Here is a 24,157-nt window from a genome sequence, read left to right on the forward strand (position 1 = left end):
TATGTTTGTGAGTATCATCATGTGATAATGTATCATATATGCGACAAGAGCCAACCTGATGAACCATGTGGTGATACATGACGAGACGCGCCCGCGCTTCGAGTGCGCCGTCTGCGGGAAGAACTTCTCCAACCAGCAGAACAGGTGGCGGCATATGTTTGTGAGTATCATCATGTGATAATGTATCATATATGCGACAAGAGCCAACCTGATGAACCATGTGGTGATACATGACGAGACGCGCCCGCGCTTCGAGTGCGCCGTCTGCGGGAAGAACTTCTCCAACCAGCAGAACAGGTGGCGGCATATGTTTGTGAGTATCATCATGTGATAATGTATCATATATGCGACAAGAGCCAACCTGATGAACCATGTGGTGATACATGACGAGACGCGCCCGCGCTTCGAGTGCGCCGTCTGCGGGAAGAACTTCTCCAACCAGCAGAACAGGTGGCGGCATATGTTTGTGAGTATCATCATGTGATAATGTATCATATATGCGACAAGAGCCAACCTGATGAACCATGTGGTGATACATGACGAGACGCGCCCGCGCTTCGAGTGCGCCGTCTGCGGGAAGAACTTCTCCAACCAGCAGAACAGGTGGCGGCATATGTTTGTGAGTATCATCATGTGATAATGTATCATATATGCGACAAGAGCCAACCTGATGAACCATGTGGTGATACATGACGAGACGCGCCCGCGCTTCGAGTGCGCCGTCTGCGGGAAGAACTTCTCCAACCAGCAGAACAGGTGGCGGCATATGTTTGAGAGTATCATCATGTGATAATGTATCACCTGGAGACATGGGACATCCTGTACGGTGGAATACCTTTGCCTTTTTCTCATGTAAAAGAAAAATAAAATAAAAAAGCGAGAATTTTATAAACAATTGCCGTGAATAATCAATACATGATTTTTTTAAAGAAATTCATTGTGAATTTGCGACCGTAATTTACATGTTTCGCAACATTAATTGTTATGGCTTCATCTAGTGAGAATGGTGATCCTAATTTGGAGATGGATCAAAAAAGACTTACAAATGAAACACCTACTTACGAAAAATTTTAAGAACAACAAGTGCATTCACTTACGGATTGTTTAATTTTAAACAATTATCTCCCATGTTTACTCTCATACACATTATTCAACTTCACAGTAGTCGGAAATTAAGTTACCGGGTAAAAGCATCTCCCCTAACATCCAAAGTTGTAGCATTTTGTACCTACATTTAATTTTCAAATAAAATAAAACATTGAATACTGTACCAAATTATTGTATTTTCCCGCAATCGTAGTGAAAAGAATTGTGTAACACGCGGGGTTAAACCCATTATAAACTCGGTTTCTATTTAGGCGGCCCTCGCCTTACGTCTCGGGCCCTAAAAATACCTCGTATATAATGAGTCTTTTTAGCCCCTTGTATAACAATCTACTATTGAATACTGTACCAAACTATTTTATTTTCCCGCAATCGTAGTGAAAAGAATTGTGTAACACGCGGGGCTAAGCCCATTATAAACACGGTTTCTATTTAGGCGGCCCTCGCCTTCGGCTCGGGCCCTAAAAATACCTCGTATATAATGGGTTTTTTTAGCCCCTTGTATAACAATCTACTATTGAATACTGTACCAAACTATTTTATTTTCCCGCAATCGTAGTGAAAAGAATTTTGTAACACGCGGGGCTAAGCCCATTATAAACTTAGCATCTATTTAGGCGGCCCTCGCCTTCGGCTCGTGCCCTAAAAATACCTCGTTTAAAATGGGTTTTTAGCCCCTTGTATAACAATCCACTATTGTTGCAGTTACACAAAGGCATCAAATTCAAATGCGATATTTGCGACAAGAGTTTCAACACGGACCCGCAGAGGGCGCTCCACGTGGCGCACGTGCACATGAAGGTGCCGTGGCCAAAGCGAAGCCGCGGGCCGCGACCGAAGCCGCCCCGCGCGCGGCACGCCATGTACACCAGCGACTCGCAGGACTCCTGAGATAGTTCCAACTAGTGACCACAGAATAAAGTTTTTATTTGTTACAAGTTAGCCCTTGACTACAATCTGACCTGATGGTAAGTGATGATGCAGTCTAAGATGGAAGCGGGCTAACTTGTTAGGAGGAGGATGAAAATCCACACCCCTTTCGGTTTCTACACGGCATCGTACCGGAACGCTAAATCGCTTGGCGGTACGTCTTTGTCGTTAGTAGCCACGGCCGAAGCCTCCCACCGGCCAGACCTGGACAAATTAAGAAAATCTCAATCTGCCCAGCCGGAGATCGAACCCAGGACCTCCGTCTTGTATATCCACCGCGCATACCACTGCGCCGCGGAGGCCGTCAATAAAAAAAAGATCACCCAGAATGAGACTCTACAAGCAGCGTGTTGGAGCTGGCTCTTGACATGCCGCTGAGGAGAGTTGACGTCATAATATAGAAAGGAGATGGTCCAAAATTGTATGGAGCCAGCTCCAGTCATTGTACCCTGGCGGAAATAAAAGAAAATATTTACATTAACTGTTTTTGATTATATAAATCTACGAATTTACTTTAATTCTTTCGAAATAATATTCAATATCTTCCAAGAAACGCAACATTAATACAGGTAATAATGGCGGATAGATGACGTTTTCAATGCAGTAGTCGTTTTGACGTTTGCTCTCAATTGTTATGTCATAGTTGCTCTATGGGCGCCATCTTGATATAACTCAAAAACTTGGGTTTTAATTTTATTTAGTTAGATTTATTCACTTAAATAAATTTTAATACCATCCTTGTATTTTTTAAATTTTAATGATACAGGTTACAAGAGTAGACCTGAAATGGACCATCTCCTTTATACAGCTCTCAGACCAATTATAGAAAGACCTGTATCGCACTCATAGTCTCGAACAAAATTGTCTGTCATTTTCTGAAGAAAACGACCTTAGATTTGGTATGGATATTGGATATATCTTATACTAAACTAGAAGTTTTTGCCCGTTTTTTACACAATTAAATTACACAAAATGGTATTTTTACGGAGGTTTTTAACCGACGAACACGATTACAACTATTTAACATCGATAGTATAGAGACAGTTTTTATAATCGCATTAGATCGTTGATCATATACTTTGACAGAAAGAGACGTCTAGCTAGGCAGGTCCTATACAATAATTGGTCTGAGATACAGCTTCAAAAAATTCTTCTACTTGTAATTGAATCCAACAATGAACTGTTTCATATAGTTATCAATAATGGTCATATCCAAGTTAAAAGTGGTCAACCTCCTTTTTTTACAATATTTGCCATGTATTTTAAATATGACCAATATTCCTGTTCCCCTCCAATTTGTGACGGCCTCCATGGCGCAGTGGTATGCGCGGTGGATTTACAAAACGGAGGTCCCGAGTTCGATCCCCTAGCTGGGCAGATTGAGATTTTCTTAATTTGTCTAGGTCTGGCTGGTGGGAGGCTTCGGCCGTGGCTAGTTACCACCGAAAAGAAACCGAAAGGGGTGTGGATTTTCATCCTCCTCCTAACAAGTTAGCCCGCTTCCATCTAAGACTGCATCATCACTTACCATCAGGTGAGGCTTACTAACTTGTAAAGAATAAAAAAAAAAATTGTTGTCAAATTCTCAAACAAATAGAGGTTAAATTCGACACTCAGCGGCTGAATGATCCCCTGGGGGTGCCCCTACACTGTCTATGAATACAACTGTAAGGACTGGATACGACAATAGTGCAGTGGGCAGGGATTGAACCTTGATCTTTAGTGATGAGTCCGGACTCCGACCCCTTCACTATTTAGGCAATAAATAAAACAAATGTACAATTTAAATCAAAATATAATTACTATTATACTTACTGCATTTTTATTGACCCTGTTTAAATATTTAACAACTCATATTCGGCTCACTGGTGAACACAAGTCTCTTCTCGAAATGAGGGGTTAGGTAGAAGGTCACAGGTATTGGCAGACTTCACACAGGCAGAGACAATTCTCATATGTATGCAAATTTCCTCATCATTATCAACCCATATTCGGCTCACTGCTGAGCTCGAGTCTCCTCTCAGAATGAGAGGGGTTAGGCCAATAGTCCACCATGCTAGCCCAATGCGGATTGGCAGACTTCACACACGCAGAGAATTGAGAGAATTCTCTGGTATGCAAGTTTCCTCACGATGTTTTCCTTCACCGTTTGAGGCACGTGATATTTAATTTCTTAAAATGCACACAACTGAAAAGTTGGAGGTGCATGCCCCGGACCGGATTCGAACCCACACCCTCCGGAATCGGAGGCAGAGGTCATATCCACAGGGCTATTACGAAATTTCCTCACGATGTTATAATTTCAGTAAAAATAAATTAACCATTCGCTGCCCGCGAGTATTGTATCGGTGAGCCCGTCTGCGTTGAAGAAGCCGACAGTCAGGGAATGCGGTTTTAATCCACCGTTGTGAGCCATTTAAATAATCTTTATATTCCTCTATCGCGCGGAGCATGATACTGTGCTCGCCTATTGCCCTTAGTTTACTTTATATTTTTTTACATGTCACGTAATGGATACGACGGGCGACCGGTCGTCCATTTAGGAGTCAAATGGAGACTTAATGAAAGACAAACATTTGAATTGAAAACATATATTTCCTGATTATATCAACAAGTAATCAGTACATCTTTATAATAATAGATAAGTAATAGTTACACATATGAAACAGTTGTATGATGACATCGCGTAGTTCACCAAACGCCGGTATTCTAAAGTAGCAGAAGCTATTTTATTCAAAATCATCCGATCACCCCTACACTACAACCTCACATACTTTATCTCTTCCTATTATTAGTATAGATTCAATATGGCGGACTAACTAAATAAATAGATGCTTGTAAACTGAGATATAAATGTAAGATAAATAAATATGTATATAAATATAACTTTTCAGTAGTGTGCAATTTAAGTATCACGTGTCTCAAACGGTGAAGGAAAACATCGTGAGGAAACCTGCATACCTGAGAATTATTCAAAATTCTCTGTGTATGTGAAGTCTGCCAATCCGCATTGGGCCAGCGTGGTGGACTATTGGCCTGACCCCTCTCATTCTGAGAGGAGACTCGAGCTCAGCAGTGAGCCGAATATGGGTTGATAATGATGATAAATATAAGTATATTTAGTCTTTTTTTTAATTTAAATTTTTAGATCAAATTTATTTATTTTTTGCCCTCTACTAAAATGTATAGGCAAATAAAACAGAAATACATGGAAAAACAAACAGCGGTCTTATCGCATTGTAACGATAACTACCAGGCATCCTTAGGATCAGGAAAACATCAAGTACATAGCATATTTGTAGGTATTAGGAAATTAAACTGCAACAACATATTTATAAACATGTAACATAATAATTTAAAAAAATAATCCATGTTAATATTAATAAAACCGCAGGTGTATGGAGCTGAGCTTTGTTCTTGGCCGAGTACGCCGACAAGCACATCTCACGCACACGTGACTGTTATTTCTTACAATTGTTATCGTGGGTACTCATATGCAGTAAAAACTCACTTTTTCGCGCAAAATTACAATTTCTCACAAGAAAATGGTTTTTCACCAGTGTGGGTTCTAATATGCTGTAATAAATTACCTTTTTGTGCACTTTTGTAATTGCATACCTCACAAGAAAATAGTTTTTCCTCTAGGTGGGTTTTAATATGCCGTAATAATTTACCTTTCTGTATACATTTGTAATTGCATACCTCACAGAAAAATGGCTTTTCCTCAGTGTGGGTTTTAATATGCTGTGATAAATGACTTTTTCGTGCACATTTATAATTGCATAACTCACAAGAAAATGACTTTTCCCCAGTGTGGGTTTTAATATGCAGTAATAAATTGCCTTTTTGTGCACTTTTGTAATTGCATACCTCACAAGAAAATAGCTTTTCTCGAGTGTGGGTTTTAATATGGTGTAATAAATTATTTTTTTGTGTACATTTATAATTGCATATATCACAAGAGTATGGTTTTTCACCAGTGTGGGTTCTAATATGCCGTGATAGATTACCTTTACTTGCACATTTATAATTGCAAACCTCACAAGAAAATGGCTTTTCACCAGTGTGGGTTTTAATATGCTGTGATAAATTACTTTTTTTTGTACATTTATAATTGCATATATCACAAGAGTATGGCTTTTCACCAGTGTGGGTTTTAATGTGTTCAAATAAATACGATTTTCGGGCACATTTATAGTTGCATACCTCACAGGAAAATGGCTTTTCCCCAGTGTGGGTTTTAATATGCCATAACAAATTACTTTTAAGCGCGCATTTGTAGTTGCATATATCACAAGAGTATAGCTTTTCACCAGTGTGGATTTTAATATGTCGTAATAAATCACAATTTCGAGCACATTTGTAATTGCATATGTCACAGGAAAATGGCTTTTCGCCAGTGTGGGTTTTAATATGCCATAACAAATTACTTTTAAGCGCGCATTTGTAGTTGCATATATCACAAGAGTATAGCTTTTCACCAGTGTGGATTTTAATATGTCGTAATAAATCACTTTTTCGAGCACATTTGTAATTGCATATGTCACAGGAAAATGGCTTTTCGCCAGTGTGGGTTTTAATATGCCATAACAAATTACTTTTACGCACGCATTTGTAGTTGCATATATCACAAGAGTATAGCTTTTCACCAGTGTGGGTTTTAATATGTCGTAATAAATCACTTTTTCGAGCACATTTGTATTTGCATATCTCACAAGAAAATGACTTTTCCCCAGTATGGGTTTTAATATGCTGTATCATAGTACTTTTATATGCACATTTGTAATTACATATATCACAAGAAAATGGCTTTTCCCCACGGTGGGTCATCTTGTGTTTCAATATTCGACTTGTTGGTGCACATTTATAGTTCAATATCTGACAAGAGTAAGGCTTGGCAGCAGTGTGGATTCTCACGCGTGGTTTCTCATCTAGTACAGCTTGTTTGGGTTTCTTGAATATGTCGTATAACTGGACTACACAATTTGTGAATCTATTTATATCTGTGTACGGTTTGGTGCCGCTCTGAGATGATCGCTTGTCCAGTTCGTCAATGTTAGTTTCAAGGATTTGTTCGCTTTTCTGGATCGCACCTGCTTCTTCAGTTGCCTGCACTTTGTTATCGTTGTTTGCCGCAAGTCTCGCGGACAGTGGAGCCACTGAAACAACACATTCTTCTTATAATTGACTCCGACAAACCTTTGCGACAGCTCTACTGCTACTATCTGTGCGCCTGAACGTCACTCTCGCGACTTTACAGGGCCAGAGGTGCAGGGTTCGATCCCCAGCCGTTGGACTATTGTCCTGCCCTGCTCGTCACTTACCTAAAGCCTGAGCGCAGTCTGCAGACGGGGGAGGGTCATCATTCAGCTTCTGACTTCCTGTTCTGTGAAACATAGCAGCAGAATGTGAGTTTGCTAGCACTCAACGCAAGTTCAGCCACAATAACCCACGGGTCTGAACGATTGGCCGATGTTCTGCAGCACGAGTGATGCAGCACATGCAGTGTCGTTGTATACTGACTTGTTCTGCAGCACGAGTGAGTCACAGCTGCGGCTCACAGCTGCACGAGGCTCGCACACTTGTGATGCAGCACATGCAGTGTCGTTGTATACTGACTTGTTCTGCAGCACGAGTGAGTCACAGCTGCGGCTCACAGCTGCACGAGGCTCGCACACTTGTGATGCAGCACATGCAGTGTCGTTGTATACTGACTTGTTCTGCAGCACGAGTGAGTCACAGCTGCGGCTCACAGCTGCACGAGGCTCGCACACTTGTGATGCAGCACATGCAGTGACGTTGTATACTGACTTGTTCTGCAGCACGAGTGAGTCACAGCTGCGGCTCACAGCTGCACGAGGCTCGCACACTTGTGATGCAGCACATGCAGTGTCGTTGTATACTGACTTGTTCTGCAGCACGAGTGAGTCACAGCTGCGGCTCACAGCTCCGCCACCAGCACTCTGCAAAACGCAAAACTTATTCACATGTCTGTCCGTCTATAAAGCAAATTGTTTTTTTTATGTTATAATTTGCTCATTATCCTTCTATGAGATCCTAAAAAGTATTTCATATTTTCATGAGACTTGAATAATGCCAAAAGCTATCTGGTGTGACTGAAGATTTCCATTAGGTCTAGCAAGTTTTTTTTACTAGTTATTTTTATTTAAAATTATGGTTTTACAATATTCACACCGAAAGTTATTTTTGTATTTAACAGGATTCCAGTAAAGCAGAAAGCAAAAATCGGACTGATTCCACGTGTATAATATGTTTACTAAGACTGACATCACAACATGGTCAACAGTGTTTTTGACTTTTGGAAAAATCAATTAAATATGCAGTTTTAACTGGAGTTTCTAAAGAATTATATTACAATTTTTTATGAAAATATATATATATGAAATTAATACTGTTTAAATTGGTTATGTCATGAGTCGAGTACCCTATTGTATGATAGATATGCAGAGGAGGATGATCACCTCCGTGGAGTAGTCACCTGGAGATGCGTGCTCATATGTTCCTTGTATGCAAGTTCTTGCACAAAGTCCTCAAAACAAAATTCACATTGGAAGATATCACTTTCACTCTTTATGGAACTCTGTGTTGCGGCCACATGGTCTGCTTTCCTACGAAGAGCTTGACTTATAGCTTCATCCAGTAGCCTAGACTCCAACTCTATGCTCATGTCAGAGTATTCATCATCAGATGCACACTCATTGTTGGAATTGTCTATGTGATTGTCATCTTCTTGTGCCAATTCCAAGTTATCAGCACTCGACATGGAGTCAGAACTGTTTTCATTCTTCACCACAACTGTTGCAACATCTCCCACTACAGATTCCTCTCCATCAGTGTGATCTATGTACAAGTCACAATGGTTAGCTCCTAATGTTGTTTGTGTCAAATTACACTTCAGATGTGCACTTATGCAGTTCATCAATTCTTTGTGTTGTATAGTATTCTGAAACAAGGTCAATGTTACACCAAACAATCAAATCAGCAAGTAAAGTAACAAGACATTACAATGCCTAACATGCAACCAAACAACTATTGTCTATTTCTCTTAATGAATATGTCGTTTCGTCGCATGCTAGGTGTACTAGTTTAAATATAAATGAAATAGTTAATATTAAGTACTCACTACTGTCCCGTCGGTCAGTGGTTAGCCTATGTGGCTTTGGATCACAAGCTCCTGTGTTCAAATCCTGACTCAGCTCATGGAATACCTACTGAGCTCAGTGAACAAAAGGAATTGGGAAGCTATAAGGATGGAGGCATATCACTAACATAGGCTGATTATGATGAAGTACTCACTGATGCATGTTGTTCAACTGAGTCCGTCAGCAGTGAATGGGCTCTCAAGCTCAAGTCTCTAAATCTGCTGAAGTTGATCAATCTCTGAGCACACATCACACAGAGCGTTTGCTTCAGGTTTCCTCGACGACACAACTGAAACAACTGCACACAATAGGGGTTTGAAAAAAAATTTTCAAAATTTCTGTGAAACTAAGGTTATAAAATTTGATTGGATAAAAATTACTGTGGCATATTTTTAAGCAATCAGCAGCACTGCAAAGATGTCTCTGGATCTCCAAAAGCAGCCATCGCAGATACAATTACTTCTACTAATTGCTCTACTATTAACATACTTTAAATATTAACAATAAAAAATGTAGTCAAATGCCCAATGAAGTTGTCAACTCACAGACAGTCCAGTCAGCTGTTCATATGCCTCCTCCAACTTGTGTTTACTCATTAGAGACAGCTTGCTGTCAGAGTCCAGGCATATCATGCACATCTGTAAATATACCAACAGTTACTTCTACAGGACTGATTGCATGTAAGTAATGCTATAATGCTTTAGTCCTTCCTCGATTTAAATTATCAACATACAATGAACTTACATGCAATGTTTACAAATAAAAACATAATAAACAGACCTGCACTATTGAAGGAACTGCATTAGAGTGAATCTGCCGCACACAACTCTCTGTTGTATAAAAGTCATCATCTAGGAAGTGCTGGGAGCAGACCACAGCAGGGTCGGGCAGGTGATGGTCTTGTGTGCCGAGGGCTCTGAGCCAAGCAGTACGGAGATTGCCTTCACTGGGTAATCTGGAAATCAACACAATCATGGTATACACAACTATACCTATGAACTATATGTTTGGATATGTTTTTTTGTTTGTTACAAATTCAAGGTTACTACACAATTGGTAAATTCATTAATGACAAAGATACTTGGACGCCATTGGAACAGGTTTCACCATCTTAATCATCAAATTTTAATTATACCAATTGATGTATCAGCAATAAGTACATGTACCACAACATTGACATAAAAACTGTATGTGAATAAATATCCCAGTGCAGCCTGAGGTATCGGGAGAGACTGTCAGTTCACACAAATGAGCTTGCGTGGGCTCTGAGTCACGAGGGTGGACTCGGTTTTGCTCGGCCACAAAGACACAGCATTCCCGACCTGTGGAACAGATTTCCATAACAATCCAAAGGGGGAGCTGCTGACAGGGAATCTGCAAACTAGCTCTCGAGGAAATCCTTGAATGATATGATGATATCAGATACATGAATGGCTTATTGCCTATGAGCAGATCGCCATGTCGCAGAAAGTACATATAAAAAAAAATACCAATTGACATATTTATCTTTTAATCATATATATCTAACAAGCGGACGCCCGCGACTTCGTCCGCGTGAAACTCGATGTAAACTTTCAACTACCCCTACCCTACCCTACCCCTACATTTCCTGAATTTTCTTTGCTATAAACCTCACAGAGTCCGAGACGTTTCCATCGAATGCAAAACCGTGGAAATCGGTTTGTGCGTGCTAGAGTTATAGCGTCAGGAAGGAAAACCAGACTTATTTTTATATAGTAGATTGACATTTCTAAATACAATTAGTCTTAATTTCAATTATAATTTTACTTGAAATACTATTTGCACTTCCAAATTCAAATTTGTACCTATAAATTAAATTACTTAGTTATTGATTAAATTACTTATCACTTATGTAAATCAGCTTAAAATTGTTTTTTCTATATAATATCTTTATGATATCTTAGATTATATTGTAGATTAGAGTAGAATTAACGGACATGAGTACACCTGTACCTAAGAAATGTAATAACAACATAAAATACTCTGTAAAACTGTGAATGTTATGAAAATCTTTTAATAGCTAAACAATGTAATATAACAATGTAATTGAATGTAAGCACAAGTTTAATGTATAGATTTTCCTTAACCATTTGACTCCTAAATGGATGACCGGTCGCCCATCATATCCATTACGTGACATGTAAAAAAATATAAAGTAAACTAAGGGCAATAGGCGAGCACAGTATCATGCTCCATGCGATAGAGGAATATAAAGATTATTTAAATGGCTCACAACGGTAGACTAAAACCACATTCCCTGACTGTCGGCTTCTTCAACGCAGACGGGCTCACCGATAAAACCCGCGGGCAGCGAAAGGTTAATAAATAAATAAATCTTTCATTTACACAAGAAGACAATTTGAAATGAATTGTAATAATTTTAACAATTATAAATTAAAATGATGTTTACTTTTGAGTTTATTGCTGGCTCTTCTCAGTAGAATTTGCATACTGTAGGTAGTCTTTACAAATACTCAAACTTGATGTTATAAAATGCATGTAAAGTAAGCCTTGAATAATTGAAATAAATGTATTATGAATTTGATGCTTGTCTTCAATTGATTTAGGTATCAAAACTTGATAGTAAAACTTCAACACACATGGCTTTCAATATGATATTATACTAACTGTGGTCAAGAAAAGGAACCAATATAGCTCACGTCACTCAGTAATCAGTACACAGTGCGTGAGACAAGGTTATTATAGTTATTCTTCTTTCCTTGTGGAACTTTTTCACACTTGGTCATTATGTTGGTCCTCGTAGGTCATAGTTATAGCACTAGGTATAGTACGCGCGTTAACAACTGAGTCTTAGGGCCATAAATCATTTCTCTATATCTATCTCGCTTGCACTTATGGGTCTTATGGAGCCGTCTAGTGAAGGGTGTAACAATGAAAGACATATTATCGATAAGTAAAGTTTATTATCGTATCTTGTTCACAAAATTAAAAAAATTAACAATATTTGATTTAATATAATACATATTTCATATTATATAATTATTAACTAAATAAAATTAATCTTCATCTGAGTCTTCATCATCAGAATCTTCGTCTTCTGCCAAATTTATTATAAGCGGCGCGTGATCTCTAATTAGAGCTTTTTGTAAATCTTTGTTTTGAAGTTCTTCGGCATGCCTAACACATTTGGCCCAGTCTTCTCGTGTGACATTTTCTATGGCTCGGTGGAGGTGATTTTCGACATCTGCTATCTTGAAGGTATTATTATTCTTCGCAACTTCTCCCTTTACTTGTGCCCAAATTAATTCTATTTGCGGCCATTTCACGTGGTTTGTTGAAATTTAGAGAAGCCACTTTATTCGGATCACTTTTCAATTCATTGAGAAACAGGAATACGTTGTGAATCAGTGTTCGAGCTTGAGGGCTAATATCGCCATGTAATTTCTTCAGATCAACGTTAGAAAATAAAGTATCCATAGTGCGCAACGAGTAACACATGAATGTATTTATTTAATTGCAGTAAACACATTTATAGCAAAAAAAATACGCAATGCAATTACATTAGAAACCGACCAATCAGAATCGTCCAAATCATTATTGACTCATCATTAGCACGTGCGCAGGTAGCCGTTTATCGATAATTAGGGTGCGCAGGTAGGCGCGCTGCACATTCCTATCTTTTTTGACTTTTATGACCGGACGACTCAGATGATAACGCGCATACTATAGTCTTTACGGTAGCTTGTAGATTTTGATAGTCAGAATAAGACTGGTTGACGAAGAGTTGTAATGTTGTCTGTGAGATTGGCGGCTGTGGCTGAAATACATGAGATAAATAATTCTACTCACGCATGAAAGGTAATTCCCGTTCTCTCAGATGTTGACATATTGTCGGAAGTATTTTCGCAGAAAGGCACGCAGCACCGCATTATTGATGTGTGGATTGTGTCGTCAAGAATCACAGAAAACTTGTCACCTTAAATAATACACATAAACTGCTTGTCATGAACTCACGATCACGAATACATACACAAAGTACAAACGTACAAACATTAAACAATAGTCCTCAACTGATAGGATAGGTATAGGCAAGGAACATAATTATTGATATTTAGTTTCTAGTCTATAGTGATCTGTGATATTTAGTTATTTACTCAGGAGTCAGGAGCAAGGCCAAAGCAAGGCTTGGCGCTTGGGCAAAAAAAAAAAAAACGATCTATCAAAATATTTAATATCGCTATTTTTTCCGAAAATAATCGATATATATAGGCGATTTTTTTTTCGATATATCGATTTTCGATTTTTATTTTCGAGTATCAAAAACTAACAAATGTTTAAAAATTCAACATGGAATTATTAATTATTACATTAAACTAATGAAAATTATCTATAGTCTATATATGCCACGTTTGTGGTCTGTGAGGTGAAGACTGAAGGTCGTAGAAGCCAGTGCTTTAATAAGAAACCAGTCATACGATTTCAGTACTACTATCGATTCAAAAGATCGATTTTTTTGGCTTGATAAATCGGTTCTTCGATCTCAGATCGCCATCCCTAATCAGTACAGTATTATAAATCACTAACGGATGCCCGCGACTTCATCCGCGTAAAAATTGATGTAAACTTCTCTTCCTCTACCTTACCCTGCTCGTAAACCTAACCCAACCCTACCCTACCCTACCCCTACCTTACTCCTACCCTACCGCTAACGCTAACCCTACCCTCCCCCACCTTACCCCTACCCGTAACCTATCCATACCCTATCCTACCTTACCCCTAATCTACCCCTACCCTACCCCTATCTTACTCCTACCCTACCGCTAACCCTTCCCTACCCCTATCTTACCCCAACCCTACCCCTACCCTACCCGTACCCTACCCTTTTCCTACTCCTCCCCTACCCTATACCTTCCATATCCTTCCCCTACCTCTACCTTGCCCCTACCCTACACTACCCCTACCTTATCCGTACCCTACCCTACCCTACACTTTCCCTAAATTACCCCTACTCTACCTCTATCTTACCCCTTCCCTACCCCTATCCTATCCCTATCCTCAGCAAAATTGGTCAAGCCTTTTGTGCGTGGTGAATGACCAAAAGACTATAATTTCCCAAGAGACTTCTATGCTAATACTATAAAGAGGTAAAGTTTGTGTGGTTGTCGGGGGTAATCTCTGGATCTACTGGACGAATTTGGAAAATTCTTTTACCAATAGAAAGCTACATTATTAGCAAGTGTCATAGGTTATATTCACACGGGAACGGGAACCACGTAATTGAAACCGCGGGGCGTCATATAGCGGCATTTCTGCGATTTTCAGAAATTTTGTATTATCTCCGAAACTATATAACTAATTAACATACTGTAAAAGGCAAATCTTATCTCTATAATATCTTTGTGATTATTAAATAATTTATTTTGATAAGGATTTAAGTTTAGTTGTGTAAATAATGACGTAAACCTTAGTTTAAAATTTAAATAATTTATTAAAGTACTAAAGGTACTATATCTGCTAAAATATAAAAGATAGATATATGGTGTCGCGGACTTTTTTATAGAATTTTTAAAGGTTCAAAAAGCCTCCATACATTTATTTCAGTTATACGCAATGGTTGAGGCAGCGCATGCGAATAAGTAAGTTTTTCGGTCCGAACTGTAAGAGAAAACCCGCGATAACTCAGTAGTTACATATGATAGAAATATAAAATATAGCCTACAGCACTTCCCGATAACGTAGCATTCTACTGGTGAAAGAAATTTTTAAAATCGGACCAGCAGTTCCTAAGATTACCCCATTTCAAAGAATTGTTACAAACTTACAAACTTTACCTCTTTATAATATTAGTATAAGTATATAATGAAATTGAATTCAATTGAAGACAAGCATCAAATTCAAAATACATTTATTTCAATTATTCAAGACTTACTTTACATGTATTTTATAACATCAAGTTTGAGTATTTGTAAAGACTACCTACAGTATGCAGGTTCTACTGAGAAGAGCAATAAACTCAAAAACATCATTTTAATTTATAATTTTTAAAAATTATTAAGTTTTAGGTTATTTGTCTATGGTGTAAACTAAATAAGTTATTCATCTATGGCAACGATGCACAGATTAAAAATATAGTTGAATGACTTCACAGTGACAGTTGACTACTTGTCTTATTGCGGGTTCCATTTTTTTTTAATTTTGGGTTTTAAGCCCTATATTTTATGTTCTTTTAAGATAAAAATAATTTGTTCTGCTCAGTTGACACTCAGAATAAAGGCCCAGCCTCTATAGAAAATTGGGACATGTTTCAGTTCCTTATCTACAAATTAAACATAGACAATACAGTAAAAGTTGCCATGATAAAAATTTCTAATTATTATTAAATGATTATGAAACACGGCTAAAACTCACGTGATATTACGTCGGAGTATGCCCGACTAGTTTCGAACCCATACGGGGCCCTTAGTCATGAGCTGGTTCTTGCATCGCGGCACGATCCAAACTGCGAAGCGGCTGCGCGACGCGCTGCTGCACGCATTACGCGCGCGGAGAGGGGTTGAGTGGTGGGGAGTGAAGGTTCCGTTATACTCTCCGACGGTTCATTAATGTCATCTTCATTAGACTCGTCTTCTTGTAAGCAAACCGAACTAATGCTATCTTGTTCCAAGTTTGTTGTATGTGACAATGAAAGAAATAGCGGTTTCCACGCTGTGGGCAGCAACCATCCATGATCCCGATTAAAATTCGGGTGACGACTAATTTCTATCGCTTCACGTATCTTACGAGGTACTAGAAACTTTTCCCTTGACAATACAGAAGCCTTATCAAAACGGATATAATGAGTCGTACCCGAAGCTAGAACATGCTCGGCTATTGCTGAACCGTCCGTGTCCACATTCTTCACGCTCCGTATGTGTTCTTTTACTCTTGTGGTGATGTTACGGCGAGTCTCACCGATGTATGATCTACCACAGTCACACGGAATCTTGTACACCCCGGGCACGTTCAGCGGATCCCTATCCTTAGGCGATCGCAGTATACTCTTCACCAGTGCAGGTACAGGGCATACTCCGACGTAATATCACGTGAGTTTTAGCCGTGTTTCATAATCATTTAATATGAATAACACTCACGATAGTTTAAATTCCTAATTATTGTTGACAGCTAATGAAAAAAATACATTTTATATACGTAATTAATTAAAAAAACCAACCGGCCCCCCCTCCTATATATACGCCTATGGTGACGATGACAATGAAGACCTTATATACCTTTATTGAAGTTACACAAAGGCATCAAATTCAGCTTCAAATTCAGGGCCGCGACCGAAGCCGCCCCGCGCGCGGCACGCCATGTACACCAGCGACTCGCAGGACTCCTGAGGTAGTTCCAACTAGTGCCCACAGAATAAAGATGACCCAGACCCTGAAATGCCGATTAGAGTCGACACTCAATAAGAAAGGAGATGTTCCAAAATTGTATGGAGCCCAGGTCCAGTTGTACCCTAGCGGAAATAAAAGAAAATATTTATTTTAACTGTTTTTGATTATATAAATCTACGAATTTACTTTAATTCTTTCGAAATAATATTCAATATCTCCCAAGAAATGCAACATTAATACAGGTAATAATGGCGGATTGATGACGTTTTCAATGCAGTAGTCGATTTGACGTTTGCTGTCAATTGTCATGTCATAGTTGCTCTATGGTCTAAGATGGCGAATCTTGGTATAACTCAAAAACTTGGGTTTTAATATTATTTAGTTAGATTTATTCACTTTAATAAATTTTAATACCATCCTTGTATTCTTTAAATTTTAATGATACGGGGTACAAGAGTGGACCTAAAATGGACCATCTCCTTTATACTGCTTCAAAAAATTCTTATAGTCTTTCTTATATTCGTATAGTCTTAATGGTCATTTCCAAGTTAAATGTGGCCGACCTTCTTTTTTTTACAATATTTGCCATATATTTTAAATATGACCAATATTCCTGTTCCCCTCCAATTTGTTGTCAAATTCTCAAACAAATAGAGGTTAAATTAGACTTTCAGCGGCTGAAGGATCCCCTGGGGGTGCCCCCTACAACGTCTATGAATACTACTGTAAGGACTGGATACGACAATAGTGCAGTGGGCAGGGATTGAACCTTTAGTGATGAGTCCGGACTCCGACCCCTTCACTATTTAGGCAATAAATAAAACAAATGTACAATTTAAATCAAAATATAATTACTATTATACTTACTGCATTTTTATTGACCCTGTTTAAATATTTAACAACTCATATTCGGCTCACTGGTGAACACGAGTCTCTTCTCGGAATGAGGGGTTAGGTAGAAGGTCACAGGTATTGGCAGATTTCACACAGGCAGAGACAATTCTCATATGTATGCAAATTTCCTCATCATTATCAACCCATATTCGGCTCACTGCTGAGCTCGAGTCTCCTCACGCTGGCCCAATGCGGATTGGCAGACTTCACACACGCAGAGAATTAAGAAAATTCTCTGGTATGCAGGTTTCCTCACGATGTTTTCCTTCACCGTTTGAGGCGTGACATTTAATTTCTTAAAATGCACACAACTGAAAAGTTGGAGGTGCATACCCCGGACCGGATTCGAACCCACACCCTCCGGAATCGGAGGCAGAGGTCATATCCACAGGGCTATTACGAAATTTCCTCACGATGTTATAATTTCAGTAAAAATAAATTAACCATTCGCTGCCCGCGAGTATTGTATCGGTGAGCCCGTCTGCGTTGAAGAAGCCGACAGTCAGGGAATGTGGTTTTAATCCACCGTTGTGAGCCATTTAAACAATCTTTATATTCCTCTATCGCGCGGAGCATGATACTGTGCTCGCCTATTGCCCTTAGTTTACTTTATATTTTTTTACATGTCACGTAATGGATACGACGGGCGACCGGTCGTCCATTTAGGAGTCAAATGGAGACTTAATGAAAGACAAACATTTGAATTGAAAACATATATTTCCTAATTATATCAACAAGTAGTCAGTACATCTTTATAATAATAGATAAGTGTTTGCTGTTGGACTTGATCCTCGTGGTTTTTGTTAATTAAAAGGCCTTTTGATATTGAAACGTGTATTGCGTTGTAATGGAAGATGGCACAAGTGAATGACAATATGAAAAATAGTCGCAGGTAGGTAGACAAATGATATTATGATGCAATAAAGTAAACGCCTGCGGTAATCAATGTGCAATTATCGCCTTGAGGAACATTGCGGCGTTGACATCCTCCCCCGCGTAGAAAGGCTTATCTTTCTACAAACACTAATCAGGCAGCAATGGACAAATTCGGGTTAGTGGTCTTCTTAAGCTTCCTTTGGTGGTGTTTATGTCGACGACTCTGGAAACTCCGTCACGTCCTGGGAACATCCGTGTAACTCGTCCCATTCGCCAGGAAAGTGGAGGCACGTACTCTTCATGTATTAAAACAAGGTCACCAATTTTGAGCTTGGGGCCGTCGTTGGTGCGCCACTTGAGTCGGTTTTGTAATTCGGAGACATATTCTTTGTTCCAACGGTTCCAAAAATGTTGTCTGATTTGCTCAAGCCGTGCGTAGCGCTGCAGACTGCTTGAATTATGGTCAGTTAGATCGGGTGACGGCAGTGAAGTGATAGGACGACCAATCAGAAAATGCCCTGGAGTAAGGGCTAGGAAGTCGTTAGGAGAAGGAGATAATGGACACAGGGGACGACTGTTAAGTATAGCTTCGACTTGTGCAAATAATGTACTTATTTCTTCGAACGTCAAATGTGTATTACCCATTACGCGTTTAATATGATGTTTCGCGGATTTCACGCCAGCTTCCCAAATGCCACCAAAGTGAGGAGCATAAGACGGTGAGAATATAAATTTGATTTGTTCTTGAGTTGCAAATTCGATAATAGATTCCTTGTTTTGTTTTAGGAATTTCTTAATGTCATTAGCAGCACCGACCAGGTTCTTTCCATTATCCGAGAAAAATTCCGCTGGTTTTCCACGTCTACTGATCATTCTACGAAACGTCATTAAGAGAGCATCTTTCGTCAAGTCACTGACCGCTTCTAAGTGTAAACATTTGTAACGCAGGCATATGAATAGGCAAAGATAGGTTTTTACAAGTCGAGCGCCACGACCTTTTCTATTTAGCGTCATAAATGGGCCGGCCAGATCTACACCTACGGATCTAAATGGAAAATCCAGAGTTATGCGCTGTGCTGGCAAATTTCCCATAAGAGGATTAAGAGTTTTACCTTGAACTCGTCTGCACATGACGCATTTCTGTACTGTGTTTCTAGCGAGCCGCCTGCCATGAATAGGCCAAATAAGTTGTCGTACAGAAGCAAGCAGTAATTGTGGACCAGCATGTAAATTATAAATGTGGTAATAATTGAAAATAAGTTTTGTTAGATAATGGGATGAATGCAGAAGGATTGGATGCCTTTGATCATAACTTAAACTAGAAGCATCTATTCGACCGCCTACTCTAATCAAGTTGTGATCGTCGATGAAAGGAGACAAAGAGAGAATGTTTGATTTAGAATTTAGTTGTTTGTTTTTCGTTAGAGTGGCATATTCATTCGGAAAAGATTGTTTTTGAGCTACTATACATAAAAAATTAAATGAGTTAGTTAATTCGTCAATAGTTAAATTACCGATTGTTTTAGATTTAGGATTTTTAATGTTGTGTATAAATCTCAATATGTAAGCTGTGACTCGTTTTAGGTTAGTAAATTTAGAATAATTTTCCATTTGTATGAAAGATTCAACAGGTTCAATTTTAACGGTATGTGATTTTATTTCCAGTTCTGGTAGAGGGAGATTGGAACTATCCTTTAATTGTGGCCATTCGCATTCAGGTTTAGAGAGAAATTGGGGTCCGGACCACCATAACTCTAAATCCTTTATTAGATGTGGGTCAACACCTCGCGATATCATATCGGCTGGATTATCCACTGTTGGTACATAGCGCCATGAAGCTGCATTCGTGAGTTCGCATATTTCGACTGTTCGATTGGCTACAAACGTTTTAAGTGTTCGTGCGTTACTTTGAAGCCAACCAAGAACGACAGTTGAATCGCACCAGTGGACGAGACGGATCACCTGACATCTTAAAGAGCACAAAGTGGTTTTCACTAATCTCGCACTTAGTAAAGCCGCGCTTAGTTCCAGGCGAGGTATGGTGGTCGGTTTCAAAGGTGCTACCTTTGACTTGGCACACAATAACTTAACAGTAGCGTAGCCGTTTTGGTTTATTGATCTTAAGTAAATACATGCACCATAAGCAGATTGAGAGGCATCGCTAAAGGAATGCAGTTCGATATGAACCGGTGATTCACAGAGTGTGAGTCTTGGAATTTGAATATTAGATAGAGCATCTAGATTATTTGCAAATTTTTCCCATGATAGTTTTACATCCTCAGGAACGGGATCATCCCATCCTACTTTCTTGAGCCACAATAACTGCATAATCATTTTAGGTTTAATAATGCAAGGACTTAATAATCCAAGCGGGTCAAAAATTTTAAAAGATGATGATAAAATTAGTCTTTTAGTTAAACAGTTTTTGTATGATGGGTTTTGAATAGGAAAATTAAAAGTATCAGAAGTGGGATTCCATCCTAAGCCCAAAGTACTTGATGACTCACTTATGCTTAAATTGTCAGTAAAATCAATAGTAGATGATTGATAAATAGTTTTAGAATTAGATCTATATTTTCGTAAGTTAAAACAACCTTTTTTTAATGCCTCAGATACAGAATTTTGAATGTAAAGTAAATCTTCTTCGTTGTCGGAACCGGTTATTAAGTCATCAACGTAAAAATCATGTTGTATAATATTTTTAATTTGTTCGTCCTCGCATTCCTCCCCCAGTTGCCAAAGGCAACGAGTACTCAAATAGCTGGCACTTGCAAAACCGTAAGTAACAGTATTTAGTTGAAGTGTTTCTAAAGGCAAAGACTCATCTTCTCTCCATAATATTAATTGAAGATTTCGGTGCTCTTCATCAATTAAAATTTGGTGATACATTTTTTCTATGTCGCCTGTTAAAATGTATCTGTATTGACGAGCTCGAATCAGAATGGAGAAAAGAGAGTCTTGTATATTTGGGCCTATTAATTGAATGTCATTAATAGACAGGCCTGAGGAAAGAACTCGCGCCGAACCGTCAAAAACGACGCGGATTTTGGTTGATTCACTGTTTGGTTTAAAAACAGAATGATGGCAATGGAAATACGATGGATTTGGAATACAAATTTTTGACTTTTCTAAATGGCCTAAATCAGCGTATTCGCGCATAAATTCTATGTATTGTGACTTAATAGCCGGTTGCTTCTTTAGTCGTCTTTCTAAATTAAGAAAACGTCGTTTGGCTAGATCATAAGAGTTACCTAAATTCTTAGGATCGTTAGTTAGAGGTAGTTTAACGCAAAATCTACCTGTGCTTAATCGTCGAGTAAAACGTTGGAAATGGTTTTCGCAAGCAATTTCATTTTCGTGTAAAATTTTATTTGTAGGAACTGATTCAAGTTCCCAAAATTTTGTTAATTGTTGGTCGATTTCGTCTACATTTTCGATTTTCTTTTTAGTACTTATTAGTTGATGAGATACGTTAGCAAGACATTGTTTATTTTGAGATTTAGAAATATTTGAAATAGGACCCGAAATTAACCAACCGAACTTAGAACTTCTTAATTTAGGATTATTGGGGCCGAGAGAATGTTGCTCACAACCCAAGATGTCCCAGAAAATATCGGCACCAATCAAAACTTCAATTGGAGCTGGCTGATCAAAAGTTGGATCTGCTAACTGTATGTCAGTAGGTATTTGTAGTTGTTGAATGTTGATAGGTATTTTAGGAATTTGACCTGTTAGTTGCTTCATAACATAACAGGTAAGTTGAATATTGAAATCTTTGTTTATTGAACCTAATTGTAGTGTACAAGTTTCTGTGACTTCATCGCAACTGGTGTTGCCGATACCTATTATATTGATTGTATTAATAGGCTCTGAATCGAGTGATAGTTTTTGTTTCAAAGATTGACTTATAAATGTAGATTGACTCCCACAGTCAAGGAGAGCCTTGACCTTTTCGATTTGATTTGTTTTCGGATTCGTCACTGTAATCAAAGCAGTGGATAAAATAATTTGATTAGTATTTTGTATGGACGTGGAGCAATTGACTACGTTGTTATTTGGTAAATTGAGAGTTGTATTTTTAGTTGTTCTATTGGATGTCGGGACTGAATCATGTTTGTTTGGAATAGTGCATAAAAGAGTATTATGTGAGTTATTACATGTACGACATGGTCCAGATTTGCAGAAACGAAGAGAGTGAGAGCCACGCAAACAATTAAAACACAACCTTAATCTTGAGACCTCGGTCTTGCGCTCCCCCACACTCTTCGCCAAAAATATGGGACAGTCGTAGATACGATGATCATTCTTGCATACGGAACAGCGGTAAGAATTTGTATTAGAAGTAGCTGCAAAAGATTTTAATTCATTATTATTATTGCCATTGTTGTAATTTTTGTAGTTGTTGTAGTTGCGTACTGAACTAGTCATTGGCCGCGGTAGTTGCCTCAACTTGTCATTTTTGTTTCTATTCAAAGTTTCTAAGACATCCGCACGATCAGACAAAAATTTATTAAATTGCTTTAGAGTAGGTACTTCGGCAAAATTATTACGACGCTCTTCCCACTTCCCTATAGTATTGTTGTCTAATTTTGATGACATGATATAAATTATAAGCGTGTCCCAGTGGTCGGTCGGTTGACCTAAGGTCGCTAAAGCACGAAGATTTTTCGATACATGGTCTATTAAAAATCGTATCGATCTTTCGGACTCCCGGGCCGACGGTTCGATACTGAAAAGTGAATTTAAGTGATGGTTAATAAGTTGTTTTTTGTTGTCGTACCGCTCACACAATGACTGCCATGCAATGCTGTAATTAGCTTCGGATAATTCAATATTAGAAATTATACGAGCGGCTTCACCCTCGAGATATGACACTAAATAGTGAAACTTATGAATTGGTTTTATTCGATCGTTGTTGTGAATTAAAGATAAAAAGTTGTCTCTGAAATCCAACCATCTGAAGAAGTGACCCTCAAATTTAGAAATTTGAATTTCAGGAAGCTTGAAACCCATGTCGTGGTTGTCGTGATGACAAACAATAGAAGTCGAATGGTCACCGCGCTCGTCGCGTGACGCGTGAGGCCGACTTGAGTTCAAGATGCTTTCATTAGAATCTATGAGATGTAAGCCTGTAGCAATTGTTATCATTAAATCTTGTTCAATGTTATCGCGTTCAGTAAGCTCTAATGACATATTATCTGAATTTACAACTTCTATTCGATTTTGCAACTCTTCAAAATAATCCGAAAGTCTTTTAATCTTTTCTGTTTTTAATTTTAACTCACCAACCTCAAGTGGTGTTAAACTATTAGAAGAAATTGAATTTAAATACGTTTTATATTTAGTAATGCGCCCTTTAACCGAGCTACGTTTTGCATAAAGTTCTCTTAATTCCTTTGCAACAGCGGGCATACTAGCACTTTCAGTCATTGTGTATTATAAGATTTGAAACGTGATTAAATGGTAATTATTTAGGTGAACAATAATACAAACAAATTATAAACAAACAAATTAAAAATTAGGCAAATACCTCATGTATAATTATGTAAGCTATTGCAAAGTAATCGAGTAATAAGTACTAAAAAGAAAAGTTTTAGCTCACGCTCCTTTATTCGGTGATACTTGTTAGGCCGCTTACAAACGAATCTCAACCGCCTTCAAACCGCTCGACTGCGCGCGTCCTTAGCTGATAAGATAACGTAGGCGCTAGGTAGGTAGGTTGCAGGCGCGCGGAGCGAAGCAACGCGATCCTGGAATGTTCGGCAATACGATTGAGTACCAAGTAAGTATATGACAAGTTTAGATGAGAGCGTAAGTAATTAATTAATA

At 38.5% G+C, this 24,157-nt stretch overlaps 3 protein-coding genes across 5 annotated transcripts; 1 reads left to right on the forward strand and 2 right to left on the reverse strand.

Moving 5' to 3' along the window:
* The first annotated feature begins 514 nt into the window (after positions 1-514).
* Positions 515-16,608, forward strand: LOC128199691 (zinc finger protein GFI1 homolog pag-3-like). Of its 3 annotated transcripts, XM_052890341.1 has the most exons (3): positions 644-772; positions 1,810-1,998; positions 16,561-16,608. In XM_052890341.1, exons 1-2 carry the CDS (start codon positions 671-673, stop codon positions 1,993-1,995), a joined length of 288 nt encoding a protein of 95 aa, XP_052746301.1. In that variant the 5' UTR covers positions 644-670; the 3' UTR covers positions 1,996-1,998; positions 16,561-16,608. The 3 variants fall into 3 exon arrangements, with proteins under 3 accessions (XP_052746298.1, XP_052746301.1, XP_052746299.1); XM_052890338.1 differs by lacking the exons at positions 644-772; positions 16,561-16,608 and adding an exon at positions 515-619 and having other exon boundaries at positions 1,810-3,844; XM_052890339.1 differs by lacking the exon at positions 16,561-16,608 and having other exon boundaries at positions 1,810-3,844.
* LOC128199690 (uncharacterized) lies at positions 7,427-13,306 on the reverse strand. Its single transcript, XM_052890334.1, has 6 exons — positions 13,029-13,306; positions 9,978-10,152; positions 9,743-9,835; positions 9,352-9,495; positions 8,534-8,998; positions 7,427-7,997 (listed from the first exon to the last, which is right to left on the reverse strand). Exons 1-6 carry the CDS (start codon positions 13,106-13,108, stop codon positions 7,470-7,472), a joined length of 1,485 nt encoding a protein of 494 aa, XP_052746294.1. The 5' UTR covers positions 13,109-13,306; the 3' UTR covers positions 7,427-7,469.
* Positions 16,609-17,389: 781 nt separating the features above from the next.
* Positions 17,390-23,899, reverse strand: LOC112046478 (uncharacterized). Its single transcript, XM_024083106.2, has one exon. The coding sequence runs from the start codon at positions 23,756-23,758 to the stop codon at positions 18,476-18,478; it is 5,283 nt and encodes a 1,760-aa protein (XP_023938874.2). The 5' UTR covers positions 23,759-23,899; the 3' UTR covers positions 17,390-18,475.
* Positions 23,900-24,157: the final 258 nt, after the last annotated feature.

This window comes from Bicyclus anynana, chromosome 27 (genome assembly GCF_947172395.1).
Source record: "Bicyclus anynana chromosome 27, ilBicAnyn1.1, whole genome shotgun sequence".
NCBI classification, from domain to species: Eukaryota; Metazoa; Arthropoda; class Insecta; order Lepidoptera; family Nymphalidae; genus Bicyclus; species Bicyclus anynana.

Coding starts and splice junctions, on each gene's coding strand:
- LOC112046478 (XM_024083106.2), bottom strand. CDS start 23,758: ATGACTGAAAGTGCTAGTATGCCCGCTGTTGCAAAGGAATTAAGAGAA.
- LOC128199691 (XM_052890338.1), top strand. CDS start 518: ATGAACCATGTGGTGATACATGACGAGACGCGCCCGCGCTTCGAGTGC. Junction 620..1,809: donor ACAGGTGGCGGCATATGTTT/GTGAGTATCATC, acceptor CTATTGTTGCAG/TTACACAAAGGCATCAAATT.
- LOC128199690 (XM_052890334.1), bottom strand. CDS start 13,108: ATGCGGTGCTGCGTGCCTTTCTGCGAAAATACTTCCGACAATATGTCA. Junction 8,999..9,351: donor CAGTTGAACAACATGCATCA/GTGAGTACTTCA, acceptor ACCTTGTTTCAG/AATACTATACAACACAAAGA. Junction 7,998..8,533: donor ATATGAGCACGCATCTCCAG/GTGACTACTCCA, acceptor TGCGTTTTGCAG/AGTGCTGGTGGCGGAGCTGT.